Source organism: Podarcis cretensis (assembly GCF_951804945.1).
Source record: "Podarcis cretensis genome assembly, chromosome: 6".
NCBI classification, from domain to species: domain Eukaryota; kingdom Metazoa; phylum Chordata; class Lepidosauria; order Squamata; family Lacertidae; genus Podarcis; species Podarcis cretensis.
The window spans coordinates 57,580,846-57,596,824 of record NC_137175.1 but is presented as its reverse complement, the minus strand read 5'-3'; the positions used below and the strand labels follow the sequence as shown (position 1 = coordinate 57,596,824).

Below are 15,979 nucleotides of genomic sequence, written 5' to 3'. Positions count from 1 at the left end.
CTTCTAACTCTCCACTCCCTTGACCTGCTACCTTTAAGGCCATTGTTTTTGTTTTCATTCCTTTACTCTATATTGTGGCTTCTGTGAATATCATAGAATAGATGTATCTCCCTTTAACTTGTTTCCCACAGAACAAAGGGGAGTATGTATCATGCATTGACATATGCCACCATATTGGAAATGCAAGCCATGATGACCTTTGACTCTCAGGACATACTGAATGCTGGAAACACAATGAAAGAAGCTCAAGCCATATGTCAGAAGTAAGCACAGAGAATTATTCTAGATGGTCAAAAGCATAGAATAAGTACATAAGACAGCTTTGCAACAGTAAGAATGAAGAAAATGCTTTAGTAGAGGAAAACGCTAAAGGATTCTTAGGAACCTTCATGTGCCACCAATAATTTTTTTTGAAAGTTGGATTCCACCATGTATAAATGCAGTCATCTACATGAAAGTTGAAAGGTATAATTTTACTTGCACTTTACCTACATACAGTATGGCCACATGTAAGCCATTTTGGAAATATTTATTTATTGTCATGCAGCCAAAATGACAATTGTGGGACTATAAACACTATAGAATAACATACTGCTTTAAACAGAGATTAATGTTTATGTCAGAAAATGCTTGAGGTGACCACATAAAGGCATTGAGTCCCAACTGTTGCTAGTCAGGAATTTCAACACATAGAAATATAATAGCAAAATTTAGTATGCCGAAGTACAGTGGTACTTCTGGTTACATACTTAATTCGTTCCAGAGGTCCGTTCTTAACCTGAAACTGTTCTTAATCTGAAGCACCACTTTAGCTAATGGGACCTCCCACTGCTGCTGCGCCGCCACCGCGCGATTTCTGTTCTCATCCTGAAGCAAAGTTCTTAACCCGAGGTACTATTTCTGGGTTAGTGGAATCTGTAACCTGAAGCGTATGTAACCTGAGGTACCACTGTAATGTAAAAGATAATTGAAAATAGTATATGAAACCTTTAATTATACATACAGCCTTTTCTTAAATCACTTTGAGCATAAGAACATATTGTTCTGTGTACTTGGCATTTTGCAGAGTAATAAATTAAAATTTCAAGTCTGTAATCTCCTTGGATTGGAATCTAAAGTTTTGACAGAGTGGAGGAAAGGCACTGAAATAAAAAAAAAAGACAAAGGTATTGGAGCAAGAATATATGCAAATATAGTTTAGATGTACTTAGACTCCATTCCTCTGTCTATTTAGCTTTCAGCAGTTGGACTTGCTTTTGATATTACATGCATAAGATTGCATTGTTAGGCTTAGCTTTTGAAGGCCAATATGACTAAAGGGTTTTGTCAATGTGTTCTACATTTCCAGCCTCTTTTGTTTTTATGTAGGTTTCGGAAGAAATCCACCGTGGCCGATTCACTCAACAATTTAGTGCACAGACACAATGTTGACCAATTAACTGAAGGTAAAAAAAATAAACAAAAATAAACATTAGCTCCTGTTTCTGTCCACATGACTGCCTGGTAAAATAAATAAATATTCACCTGGTGCTTAACAGCTCAGGAGTGGGCAGCTGGCAAGCCTCTGTGGGGAAAGAATTGCGTAGGTGGGAAGCCACAACTGGAAAGGTCACCACCTGCCTAATCTTCGAAAACAAGGGCATCCAGGCAACAGCCTTAATAGGACATCCTAATGTGGACATTTTTGAGGTGTGCTTGTATTATAATGTGGAAGATTGTAGTGGTTATGATGACACTGTTCCATTTGGTGGTGGAGCTTTCCTGCTATGCACTTCATATCTTTTTTTCCTCTTTCCCCCTTTTCAAAAAGAGGAAATTCATGCAGAAATTTGCTATGCCGAATGTTTGCTTCAGAGAGCTGCTCTTACATTCCTTCAGGTAAGAGGATTTGTTTTTGGAACATTGTTGTGGAAACAGGAATGTGAGGCCTCAGTTAATTTCAGTAAGACCGTGGTTACTGAGATCACAGTGAGTCGGGCAGGTGATGTTAATAAGAATCTCTTTCTTCGTCCACCCACACCATGCAGCTTTGCTTTTATGCATTTTGCATAGCATGTAGCTTCTCACACACTGAGAAGCAAGTTTAATAAGGAAGTCAGGATGTTTCCAGTTCATAATATGGGGACTTAATAAATCATTCTGTAACTGAGTGGAAGAGTACTGCAGCTGGTATAGTATTCTTAGTATTATTATTTTCAGCCTAGTGGATCTCTTATGGGATATGGATAGTGGGCAGAGGGGAGTAGCTGAAACTTTCTGGTTCTCAGAATCTCATATCGTCTAATTCTGCATTCATGTAAAAGAGTACTGGATAGCTTGCTAAAACTCCACATTTGCAGAGATGTATACAGCTTCATTTGCAAGCTTATACTTCTCATTTCATTTCACATGCATGGACAACTACTTGTAAATTAAAGGGAGTTCCATATTTTAGTTATAACCTTTTAGTAAGTAGGTTAGCTTATTTTTTTGTACAGTAAATTCCATTTAACCTCCTCTCTTAAAGGCAGCCTTGAATCTTGAGGCTCCCTGCCACTCTTTGTGAAACAAGGGATGGGTGGGAATCTCATTGAAACTATGGAACCAACCCTTTTCTTAAGAAATAATAACTGTTGTATTATCTTATTCTATTTTGTTTTTCCTACTTTTTGGAAAGATAACTGCTATGCCCATCCTCTTTAATCAAAAGCAAATAGCAAAACTGAACTGAATTTGAAATACCCATCTCTTACTACAACCTAGATATGGCCCCAAGTGACATCACATGATTGTCACTTGCAGCGTCACCCTAGAGTAACTGCTATACTTAACAAATGGGGAGTATCTCCCTTAATTGCCACTGTCCTGCCCCATTATTTGCATCTGTAGCAAAGTAGGGTACCTTTGTTTTTTAAAAAATACAAAAGTAAGAAATGTGTGGCCTATGAGCCACATTCTACTCACTAGGTGGTATTCTTAGCCTATGCTACAATGTCTAATTTATTTCTTCATATTCTCCCTTTTCCTGACTTGAAGTATGGAGTATTGGTACAAATATGTTCTGTACGTAGCATGATGCTACCTCCTCCTGGAAAGGGAGCACAATATAACTTACAATTTTTGTTGCTGTTTCAGAAGATATGTAGAAAATTTAAATTTTTTATTGCTGACAACATTTTAAGCTCAGCCGAATACATTGATAGCCATATTCATTCACAGCTCTAAAGACAATCCTAGACAAGATTAGCATTACATAACTTACTTTTTAAAGATTATCCAGATTGAGACCCCTATCCATCACACCCGGCTCATCATCTGCATAAGGTCCTCCCACACTTTTAGTTTTTAAAAGCTATTTTACATACATAGCTTCTTATTGTGTGGTTGGTGTCTTCTCTAGTTTGACCCTAATATACCTCTCTTGGAGTGGACTTTCCCTCTCCTTTTCCCAGAGTTGCATTTGGCTGCTCTCAAAGGGCTAGTGACAGATTAATAGCCAATGAAGGGAAAACTCGTGGCAGAATCTAATTACTTTTCACAGAGATTTCCTTGTCTTTGATTTGAGATGGAGACAGCTTGTTGGATCCTTAGCAAACTCTACAGTGTCAGGGTGGCCTGGTTGCATTTTGCAAGTTCAATTCAGTCGAACACTGATCCTGATACCTGCCTTCTCTAAGGTTTCTGATGCCTTTGCAAGTGTCCAGCATGTGTCTTGGATTAGCTAAAGCTGATGGCCCCATGCTAATCATCGGTAGTCCAAATCATTACAAAGCCTATGACATAGCATGTAGGAACAGTGGGTTTTGTGCAAAGTCAGTAATAATAGGTTCTTCTCCGATGAAATACTTCCTGTCTCATTTTTCTAGTGTTAATTAATAAGGAATACTACTATTCTGCTTCTGTTTTACTTGATGTATCCAAACTAAGGGCTAGAGCTTTGAAATTTGTGTTAGGTATTTAACAAGATCAAAATTTTAAAGATTTTTTTAAAGGTATATGTGCATGTATTAGAAAAAGACTGACCCTTAAGTATTTACCAGTCTAGATTTTGTAACTAACTTTTAGTCATTATCCCCAAAAGCAAGAGGATTTTCAAGTACACGTATGCTGAAATGTGATCTATTGTATTTTCCTTAGGATGAAAACATGGTTAGCTTTATCAAAGGCAGCATCAAAGTCAGAAACAGTTATCAAACATATAGGTTTGTAGCATTTTAATATTTTTTTACAATTATTATGTTCCAGGCATCCATCCAAATCAAAAGTTATTGCTTATTATGTTTGGTGCTCTGCACTTCTCAGGCTTCACTCTAGTCTGAATTGATTCTGGCTGATATTTTATTTTATTTTATTTTATTAATTAATTATTTTAATTATTTTATTTAATTTTAATTCAATCAATCAATCTAATGTATTTATATCCTGCACTTTCAAAGTAAAAACTCATAAAGCAGCCTAGAGTGGTTACTAATAAATACAATATATGACTCTAAAAGCAAAACCAGTAAACTCACAGTTGAAACAACAGCAATGAATCAGAAAGATAAGTGAGGCCATTAATAAAAGTCTGAGTAGAATAAACTTTTTTTACTCCTCTTTAAAATCACCAGCAAGTGGGTGATGTGCACCTCCCCAGGGGGGAGGGAATTCAAAAGATGCAAGGCCATCTCTGGTACTCTCTTCATACCATGGGTATTGGGTAAATGGTATATTAGCAGTAGCTCTTATTGTCATGTATTTCAAAGTGCTAGACCATGATTGGTATTAGAACTGGATTACATTCTGGGTTTTGATGAGATCTTTTGGTTTGATAGGGAGCTGGACAGTCTAATACATTCTCCCCACTATGTTAAAGGAGAAAATCATCCCCATTTTGAAGGTGGCGTAAAGCTGGGAGTTGGGGCATTTAATCTGGTATGTATCACATTTTTTTTTTGTATACATGGTTCTGGCTAGGGCTGTTGGGAGTTGTATTCCATCATCTGGCTTTATATTTGACTGTTCAAGAGATTATTTGAAGTTGGCATCTTTTACATAAGAATTGGTTCCAGCGGCTGAAAATGCTGCTATGTGGTAGTAGCTCCATGTAGTGGCTATAACATTTTATGAGCTGCTTTCTTATGAGATTTCCCACCACCTGTAACTCTCTCACTGCTCTGGCTGCCAGTTTGCGACTGAGCCATATATAAGGCCCATGTACTGGCTTAGAAGGCTCTAAACAACTTGAGATCAGGCCATTTTAGGGAGTGCCTTCTTCAACACTGTTGAAGCTGTTGAGGTATGCGAGTAAGGCCTTCCTGAATGCATTGTGGCCTGCAGCAGAAGGGCTGAGTCTCAGTGGTAGAGCGTCAAGTTTGCATGCAGAAGGTCCCAGGTTCAGTCCTCAGCATCTCTAGGTGGGGTTGGGAGAGACAGTAGTGAGTTAGATGGACCAATGGTCTGACTCAATATAAGTGGAACCAGAATAATCTCTGACCGGCTAGCATTTTAGTTCTTGCTTAAAGCCACTTTACTTCCCAAGCCTTTGATGGTGGTTTGTTCTTAATTTGTCATGATGGTTGATTGTTTTATGATTATTATTGTATATTCATTCATTCTTAGACTTTATTGCACTAGCCCAAAGGCCATGACATCGTTCACAAGGGGAACAAAAGGAAAAACAGCAATAATCATAAAAACATTTAGCACTACCAGTGCAAAAAACCACGGTCAAGTCTCCTAGAAATTATTTGTTGCATAAGCTAGAATAGCAGGGAAATCTCAAGTAAAATATGCCAGCTTAATTGTCCGAATCCCCTTTGCAGCTGACTGCTATTTTATCTAGCTCTTTTCTCCTGATCTTCTTAGCTGCCAACGCATATAGTGCTACTTTATAGGTTACAAAGTCATCAGTATTGCTCAGCAGCCATTTCACCCTTTCCACCCCGTTAGAGTGTATTCCATTCGTAAGCAGGGGTTTTATAAATTGGTCTCTTGGATCTATATATAGTGGGCATTGCAATAAATAATGGTACAGATCCTCTACACAGGGTTGCCCACATATACAAAGTCTCTCCTCGTACTGTACTTTGCTGTACCGAGCATCCAACACCATCAAGGGCATTGATTGGAATAATAATTCTGTAAAAGCGATTCTTAGTACGGCAAGTGGGAGCTTTGTCAGATATCTAGCTCAGGTGTGCTCCGTTTTAATAAGTGGGAGCCATGGTGAACTTTTGGTAGAGGCAATCGTGGATAAATCCCTTTCTTCATCGGACCTAAAGAGACAATCTCTTAGGTGCCTCCTATCCATCTTCATGGTCACCTGAAGATCTTGTAATTGATACTGGGACAAGAAGCTTTGGATGTCAGCCTTCCAGCATATGGACTGTTCCCCTTCAGTGTGGGACATAGCAGGGAATCTCTCCTCCGAGAGAGATTGGAGTCTTTTCACGTAGCTTAGACACAGATAGTCAATTCTAGCCCGTATTGTTGTCACATCTGCTTCAACGCGGATAAGAGCAGCTGGGGTCCCCTTGGGGAGCGAGAGCACTTTCCTGAGAAATTTGTTCTGTACTATTTCTAAGGCTTTGTTGGCATTTGCCCCATATCACTACTCCATAGAGCATTTGGGAAACCACTTTACTGGCGAAGATTTTCAGTACAGGTTCTAATAACTGGCCACCCAATGTAAAATAGAATTTCATTAGTGCCCCACAAGCTTTCTGCGTTTTGAGTTTCGAGAAACTAGTCCTCGCCATAATTTCCTGTATGCTTTTCACCTGTGCAAATTTTATAACAAGATACCAATTATAAAGAACGTTTAGGCTACAGTGATTAAAATCACAAGCACTTCAGGAAATGAATTAAGCTGTGTGAAGGAGTGAAGGCCTTTTCAGGGAGGAAATGTGTGAAACCTTACAACATGTGCTTGAAGCTCAAACTCATCAAGTTTGCAAGAGCTATATTTGTCACACTGGAAATGCTCAGATTATTCTATTATATATAGCTTGTTTCTTGTCAGTAATTAGAATGTTATAAGGGCAGCATTATGTATTGAAGAGCTGCTGTGCTGATGAAAAGCTTTTATGATATTGCAATTTTAATTTGCAGGAAGGTTCCCTCCATTATGACCCTTCTGATTTTATATTTTATATCAGTATCTGCTTGTGAGCTACTTGTGAGCTGTTTGTAGAATTTGTAGGGGCTAGCTAACTACAAGTTATATTAATTATGTGATTAGCAATTGCACTGTGGTTTTTAACAATGGAAATATTGGGAGTAGGGGATGGTAGTTTCATCGGTACCTTCAGTATGCAAGAAGGTAACATTTAAGTCTTCCCTCTCCAGTAACACCTCATCCTCCTTTATTAGAAATTGGTGCTGAAGGGATATTTTTTTCTAATGGTGATTGCTGAGCACAGTCCAGTTTTTCTTGAACTCCAGAGAGAGAAGGCTTAACAACCCCCACCCATTGATGACAGCCCCCCTCCTAGTGTATAATTTTTTAAAACCCACAATTCAATTGCTAATTGCATCACTAAAGTACAGTAACACATAGCTAGGCTCTTAGTTTGCACATGTGTGGTATTATAACCTCACATGTTCAGCAACAGAGGAGTAACTTTGCATGCTCCTCCCCTGATGTTTATACAATTATCTGTGGGGTGGGTGTTTAGCATGTTTAGTTGTACATGCAGAAGGTTTCCTGTAATCTGGAACTCGGATAGTTGCTGAACCATGATTTTTACTCATAATACCCAATAGGGCTCCAGGTATAAGTACATCAAATGTCAAGATTTTCCTTTATAAAGGTGACTTGAACAAAAATAACAGAAGTGGCTCCTTCATACTGGAATCTTCTTTTCTGAGGATTCAGCTCAGAGCTTTTTTTCTTTAAAAAATGTTTAGGAGTACTCTCATTTTCCTATTCGTATTAAAATACCGCCCCTCAATGAGACCAAACTTAGATTCACAAAATGTTTAGGGGTATGAGTACCCCTGCGTCCCCCCAGAAAAAAGGCATTGGTTCAGCTTCACTTCTAGATATGCTTGTTAAGCTTATTTCCAAAATAATAAGACTGTAAGGCACCACTTTATACTGCTGCTTTCATAATGAAGGAAGGAAGAGCAAAAACACACACAGAAAACTAACCCTGCCTATTGTTTGACCTTCCTCACTACCATGGCAGATTGTAATTACCAACCTCACAAGCTTGTTACCTGGTAGAGATGTGTCGTCTCCACTCTGGTGTAAGATGACTTGACCCATGACTTCCTCATCTCTAATTGGCCCAAGGCTGTGGAGGCATTGAGCATCTTCCCACACCTGCCCCATTATTTCTTCTGCTGACATGGGAACTCTCCACATTATGTGTAAATAATATGCCTTAGAAGAGTTTGCCCTAAAATATGGCTTAAACATGTAGTACTAAATAAACTAACAAATAAGAAGAAATTGCATTGTGCTCAGTGCTATTGAGGGGTGTGTGGTATGGCAAACATGACATATGGAAGCCATTTTAGGTGAGCTTGATATGAAACCTGTTCTGCTCCTTTTATTTGTAAAATATCTTTTCTGAGATGTTGCAGGTAAAATACTGTAAATGTATATCTATATATAATTTTATTCCCACAAATTTTCTTTGGTTTTTATTTCTATAGACTTTGTCTATGTTACCATCAAGGATTGTACGGTTACTGGAGTTTGTTGGGTTTTCAGGAAATAAGGCAAGTATATGTTTGTTTATGTTGTTTCATTTATTAAAATCTTTTATATGCCACCTGTCATTTCAAAAGAATTACCAAGGCACTTCTCTGAGCAATAATAAAATACAACAATACAAATCCTATAAATAAAAACCTGTAAAACATCAATATTGATTGCAGTAGCCAGAAATGCCAGGAGTCAGTATTAGTGGTCAGCAAATGCCTGGGTAAATGAGTACATTTTTAGTTGCACCCCATAGCTGGCTCCCAAATTCTCTCTAAGCTAATATAATTTCAGGGTAGGAGCCACCACTGTGAACATTTAGTCGGCATCTATGTTGTTGTTGTTGTTTAGTTGTTTAGTCGTGTCCAACTCTTCGTGACCCCATGGACCAGAGCACGCCACGCACTTCTGTCTTTCACTGCCTCCCACAGTTTGGTCAAACTCATGCTGGTAGCTTCGAGAACACTATCCAACCATCTTGACCTCTGTCGTCCCCTTCTGCTTGTGCCCTCCATCTTTCCCAACATCAGGGTCTTTTCCAGGGAGTCTTCTCTTCTCATGAGGTAGCCAAAGTATTGGAGCCTCAGCTTCACGATCTGTCCTTCCAGTGAGCACTCAGGGCTGATTTCCTTCAGAATGGAGAGGTTTGATCTTCTTGCAGTCCATGGGACTCTCAAGAGTCTCCTCCAGCACCATAATTCAAAAGCATCAATTCTTTGGCGATCAGCCTTCTTTATGGTCCAGCTCTCACTTCCATACGTCACTATTGGGAAAACCATAGCTTTTACTATATGGACCTTTGTTGGCAAGGTGATTTCTCTACTTTTTAAGATGCTGTCTAGGTTTGTCATTGCTTTTCTCCCAAGAAGCATGGATCTTTTAATTTTGTGGCTGCTGTCAGCATCTATACACTACAGATAAAACTAAGAACTGCTACACACACTACAGTAAGATAAGATAAGATAAATAAAACTTTATTTGCATTAGTCAATGGCCATAGCAGCAGTAAAACATTACAGTATATGCAGAAAAGGAAATTTGATATAAAAACACAATTTAAAGTCCTGAACCAGCAGTCAGTTAGTGGCCCTTATTCTGATTGCCCCTGCTATGAACCTAGCAACCTTGCTGTTATCTGCTCATTTTGATCTGATAGAAGAAAGGACATTGTGGCAGTGGTTGAGCACTCTGGGATGGTTAGTAGGAGTGGGGTGATGATCTCGTTCCTCCGGTCTTTGTAGAGAGTACACGACAGGAGGACGTGTGCCGCTGTTTCGGTGCTACCATCTCCACAGGGGCAAAGACGTTTCTCAGGCGGAATCTTTTGGAATCAACCCTCAAGTACCGCAGATGGCAAAACATCCAGTCTTACAAGTGTAAAAGCACGTCTGTCTTTTGGGATAATAAGTTTGTGTGGATATGGGGCCAGAGAATAAAATGGGGAGATGGAAACTGAACATACTAAGGACAGAATTTCCTTATAGTGGCCAGGTTATTCTGGTGCTCGATATCTTTTAGACGTTGACCAGTTAGACTGTCTGCTTTAGTGGGGCCCAAAGTGAGTAGGTGTTGTAGGGATAGGCCACAAGAGTGAAGTTTTTGATAGACAGTTTTAAGCCAGGCACTTTTATGGGAGTCTTGAAGTACTAGGCACATCTTCTAAGGGGAACACATGTTAATTGCTGTTGCATTTTCTGTAACCACTACTTCATTCATTTGGTGTTTTGTGAAAGAGATGTCTCATAACTTTATTGGGCACTATGGTGACATACATTGACATTGTTCTCCTGTACTAGCTGAGTAAACCAATTTAACTTTCGGTGTTGGAAGATACTTCTCTCCTTAGTTACAGTGGAACAAATAGAGCAAACCACAGGTGTAATTAATTTACAACCATTTATCTGACTGTGATGCAGGAACATGGTCTGCAACAGCTTCAAGAAGGAGCCTCAGTGTACAGCTTTAGGTCCGTGCTGTGCACTATGCTACTGCTCTGCTATCATACCTTCATGACTTTTGTGCTAGGTAGGATTCATTTTCTTCTCTAAATGTTGACCCTTCATACATCCAAAATGGTATGGGGATAGGAAGGAGTGTGTTCATCACTTAGCTGGTTGTGAATTACTTATTCAGAATAGCTTTAGAATTTTTCATGTATGACTTAATTCTTCACAAACTTTTATTTTCTTCAAGAAACACTTAAGATGGATATGATATATGCATAAAGGTAAAGGTAAAGTGACCCCTGACCATTAGGTCCAGTCGCGGACGACTCTGGGGTTGCGGCGCTCATCTTGCTTTATTGGCCGAGGGAGCTGGTGTACAGCTTCTGGGTCATATGGCCAGCATGACTAAGCCGCTTCTGGTGAACCAGAGCAGCGCACGGAAACGCCGTTTACCTTTCTGCCGGATCAGTACCTATTTATCTACTTGCACTTTGAGATATATGCATAGCTCATCCCAAAATTCTGTTTAAAACATATAGACAGTTTTTGAACCAGGCTAATCCTAGCAATTTAAACAGAAACATAACATGAGCTATACATGCAAGCATTTTGTTAGGTGTTTGCTGTTCCCCTAACCACTCTTTAACTTGTTTTAAAAACCTTAGCACAGGTCTTCCTAGTCACTGGGATCAGATGATATGAGGCCTTTATAGGGATGCAGCTTTAGGGAGCTTGGGGTTGCTGATTCTAGAAGTGTGACTCTTCCTGCCCATAGCTTCAGTTTTACAGGATCCCCTCCCCAGTGAAACCTGTAAATGCCCAAACTTATCTTAATGAGTTGCCTAAAAGTCACCTATCTTTGGACTATTTAGGAGCTGCTCAGTTTTGATGAGGATTTCCCTGTAATCATTTGCTTTTAATATTTTTGTGTCACCATTATTTTTGAGCTAAATTAATGTTTATATTTGGCCTTGAGAGAAAGTATGGAAAGGACTCACAATGTAAACTAAGTCTGGGCTACCCCCACTTTCTAATTTTTTGTTCTCCCAATTAATTTAGGGACAGGAAAAGGAAATGTTGAAGAAGCAGAGAAACTTCTTAAGCCTTACTTGGCTCGATATCCAAAAGTAAGATATATCTTAAATAGGCCTGATATGTGTACCAATGTAATATCTTACTGTAGAAAGATGATTAAATGTACATGAAAATTGTTGCCAATGTTTTTTCTTGATTTATTCCAGGGATCCATATTCCTGTTTTTTGCAGGGAGAATAGAAACAATAAGAGGCAATGTTGATGGAGTAAGTAATTTGTTTTTATCCTTCACATACCTTCCTTGGGGCTTAAGAAATCTTTGTCCTTATGATCACAGTTCCTGGTGGGTTTTGCTCTCTGCAGTACAGTACTTGGCCACACTAAGAGTGACAAATGGATGTTGGTCTGAAATAATAATAATAATAATAATAATTTATTATTTGTACCCCGCCCATCTGGCTGGGTTTCCCCAGCCACTCTGGGCGGCTTCCAACAGAGATGAAAAATCCACTAAAATGTCACATATTAAAAACTTCCCTGAACAGGGCTGCCTTCAGATGTTTTCTGAATGTCAGGTAGTTGTCCATCGCCTTGACATCCGATGGGAGGGCATTCCACAGGGCGGGCGCCACCACCGAGAAGGCCCTCTGCCTGGTTCCCTGCAACTTGGCCTCTCGCAGTGAGGGAACCGCCAGAAGGCCCTCGGAGAAGTAGAAGGGCATGCAACTGGTTGACCTGGCAGATTTGATAAGAAGGATTCAATAAAGATTGTAAGCAAATCACGGTAGAAAAGCAAGGCTATTTGCCATCTTATTTTCCACATGAACCTGACCATATATGAAGGTCATCTTCAGAGGTCCTTCTCCACTGGCGCAACCCTGTCACTGGATGAGATGCCCTTCAGCTGTAATGTCTCTGCTGTGGACTACCTTCCCCACCTGGTGCAAAGCCTGACATTTTTTCAGCATCAGATGAAGTATTTGCCTAGGCATTTTAAATCATTTGAGCCTTCTGGATTTAGATTTTGGACTGGTTACAACTATTTCTGCTCTGCTGTGTGAGTGTAGTGGTGGGTTTTTAAATTTTTATTATTTTAAGTTCATTCAAGCCTCTCTTAGCATTAAAAGTAGAATATAAATACTTGAACAAAAATAAATGGAGCATCTATTATTGTTAGGTACTGAGTGGAAACAACACTAAATTACTACTAAACTGTGAATTGGCTCTTGGTTTGAGAACCAATATGATGTGATAGTGTTTTGCTAGGACTTGGCATACGCAGATTCAAAGCTGCACACCACCTCGAACCTCACTGAATGCTTTTGGGTTAGTATTTTCTTACTCAGCCTAACCTATCTCACAGGAGGAGGTGTGGAACAATATATGCCCCCTGAACTACTTGGAGGAAGTGTAGCATCAAAATTGAATTAAAAGTAAGAAATAACGTTTCTAAGCAAAGTTATTGATATCTTGTGCCATTTCTGTCTCCTCCTTTCCACGGAGATACAGACTGTCAGAATTGATTGTAGTATGTGACTGATACAGTAGTGTATGGCTTCTGGCCTGAGTGCATGCTTGACAAGGATGTTCAAAAGCTGCGCTGACATTTTTGAATGAGGGGTGTAGTCCTTTAAGGTTTTCTTTTGATTTTCTAGGCCATCAAAAGGTTTGAAGAATGTTGTGAAGCCCAGCAGAATTGGAAGCAGTTTCATCACATGTGCTATTGGGAACTCATGTGGTGCTTCACATACAAACGTCAGTGGAAGATGGCATACTTCTATGCAGATCTGCTCAGCAAAGAGAACACCTGGTCCAAGGTGAGTACAAGGAAGATGTGCTGACGAGCACATCTGATAAAGAAAGGTAATGTTATGGTGTGATTTGGATCAATCAGTTTTTGAGTAGACTTATTCCAGGTAGACATTAAAATATGATTGAAAGGCCACTGAAGATATAAAACAATGCCATTCCTAGTTGTACTTTAGCAGCAGACACTTTGTCCTCTTAATCAAGCTCAAGTGGCATATGCTGTTGCATAGAGCCAGAGTCCTTGATAGGCCTGTAGCTTTGGTCTTCTCTCTTGTTCTGAGCTGTTCAGTAAGCATATGAAGAGAAGCCATGTCTGCTGGCTCATTTCCACTGTGTCCCTGATTGCTATCTTTTTAATTTCCCCCGAAGAAGTGATTGCTTTCCACTGAGAAAGTTTAGGGGCTTCTGATGGAAATTGTCTCCATTTTTATACATTTGGTCAGCTTAACCTGTCCAGGTCTGCCTTTTGTAATATCCCAAATCTTTCTCCTCCCTTCAAGCAGCTTGTTTTGATAATAAATGTGTGTTCAATTTCCTGTGTAGGAATCCTGTCTCGCTCAGATAGCAAGATGTGTACTCTTGTGTTGTCTAGAAAAAAAGGCTCACATTTGCATGAAATTTGAAAGCCTTCTGTGCTTTTGCTTACTCTTCAATAATTGGGTAGTTTTTCTGTTCTCTGCTTGACTTGCTAAAAGCCTTTCTTTGCTAATTCTGATTGGATACACTTTCAGTCCAAATAAATGTCTCACAGCAGAACCAACTGCTGCTTTGGCAAGAGAAATTCCGGTTGGCTGTGGGGTAGATGTTCTGCTTCTCTTTTGTTCTGAGACAACATGTGTCTTCATTTTGAAGTGGCTTGAATAAATGAGTAGTTAAAACCGTATAAGTTTGGGCTCCTTCTTATGGTAAGATGTTGAGCTGGGCAGTGTAGGAATCTTGTATTATTATACTTAGTCATGTGTGTTTCCCATTTTTATAAGTTTCTTCCCCTTATGCTTTTTAAATGCTATGTAAATCAGGATTTTCTTACAAAAATTCAATTTTACTTTTTCATGGTATAATGTGCCTGGCAGGGTAGGGGTGGGGGTTGTGAAATATATTGCTAGTGGGTCTTGCTACCTGATTTGGACACTTAGAACATATTAGCCCTATTGACGTGTTATAGTAAATGCAGTTGCAGCAAGGCTTAGTTCCTACTGACAATGGGTAAACCTTTGTCTTGACTGTACCACTTTAGACTACAAGTGAGTGCTCACATGCCTGAATGCTTTTCCTTACAAAAATTGCCCACACATAGAAACTTAGCCATTTCCTTAGTTTCATGTATAGAGTGTTGTTTTGTATGAATAAGCATTTAGTCTTTTGCACCTCCATCTTCAGTCTGAAATGGAACCATTAAACATAGATTTACCACTTTAGATGAGGACAAAGCCTAAGAATAGCCTGCTTTTGGGGCAGGGCTAGGCAAATGGCAGTGCTGTTGGATTACGATTCTAGACTAATGGTGCCTTTTTTGAGCCTATAAAAACAATGTTAATCAGGATAGATTCATGCCATCCTCAGGAGTGAATAAAGGAATAGGAATGACCATAGTCATGTACTTTTGACTTACCTTCCTTGAAATCAAGTGCCCAAAAGCTGTTCCTTGGTGTAAGATCTGTTTTCTTCAAACACACACACACACACACACACACACGTACTAAACTGTAAAATCAGGGCTTTTTTCCCAGCCAGAAATCATCGGAACTCAGTTCCGGCACCTCTCAGGTGTGCGCCATTGCCATAATAAGAGAACAAGGGAGGCATTCATGGTGCATTGCGGCACCTCTTTTTCTAGAAAAATAGCACTGTGTAAAAGTATGTATCTGTACACACATATTCTTTGCAAGTAGAAAAACTTGGATACAGAAAGAATTGAGTTCTAGTATATGTTTCTGATGTATTTACTTCCCTTTTCTGCTTTGTTTTGGTTACAATATCCTAATGCAAGAATATATGTTCTAGGTAATTTCACTTCCGATAGTATAAGGCCATATCCCTTAAATGTTTCACCATGCTGTTTTAGATATTGAAGATGACACAGGAATATAAATTACAAGAAGGATTTTTAATCATACGTAATTTTCATTTTAGGCTACATACATATATATGAAAGCAGCTTATCTCTGTATGTTTGGACCAGATGATCATAAGCCTTTTGGGGATGATGATGTTGCACTATATCGGTAAGATTACCTGAGTCTTCACAAGGTCTATATATTGACTGAGATTAGTCATGAAAGAAATACCCACTGTATTCAGCCCAGCTCTACACCTAAAATTGTAACTTTGTACATTCCTCTGTATTTAACACCAAGCCATATTTTAATTTATGGCCAATGGGATAATTCAGCAACATTTCTTGAATATAGTTTTAATTCTCTCCTACTACTTGAGACATAGGAATCCTACCCACAGTAACATTAAGTGAATCCCTTCTTCTGTGTCACATGGGATAGAGGGTCAAGATTAAATGTAT

The 15,979-nt window shown here is 39.2% G+C and overlaps 1 protein-coding gene across 5 annotated transcripts in view; it reads left to right on the top strand.

Annotated features, from left to right (window-relative positions):
• Positions 1 to 15,979, top strand: part of TTC39A (tetratricopeptide repeat domain 39A) — a 52,790-nt gene that overhangs the window by 23,460 nt on the left and 13,351 nt on the right. For 4 of the 5 annotated variants that reach the window (XM_079980374.1, XM_079980375.1, XM_079980376.1 and 1 more), the window contains 11 exons: positions 132 to 263; positions 1,369 to 1,445; positions 1,811 to 1,878; positions 4,117 to 4,181; positions 4,794 to 4,893; positions 8,623 to 8,688; positions 10,588 to 10,696; positions 11,677 to 11,744; positions 11,859 to 11,918; positions 13,308 to 13,469; positions 15,595 to 15,686. In XM_079980374.1, coding sequence (XP_079836500.1) covers positions 132 to 263; positions 1,369 to 1,445; positions 1,811 to 1,878; positions 4,117 to 4,181; positions 4,794 to 4,893; positions 8,623 to 8,688; positions 10,588 to 10,696; positions 11,677 to 11,744; positions 11,859 to 11,918; positions 13,308 to 13,469; positions 15,595 to 15,686 — 999 coding nt within the window. Of the gene's footprint in view, positions 1 to 131; positions 264 to 1,368; positions 1,446 to 1,810; positions 1,879 to 4,116; positions 4,182 to 4,793; positions 4,894 to 8,622; positions 8,689 to 9,871; positions 10,013 to 10,587; positions 10,697 to 11,676; positions 11,745 to 11,858; positions 11,919 to 13,307; positions 13,470 to 15,594; positions 15,687 to 15,979 lie in introns of those variants that run through there. The other variant, XM_079980377.1, reaches the window with a different exon arrangement.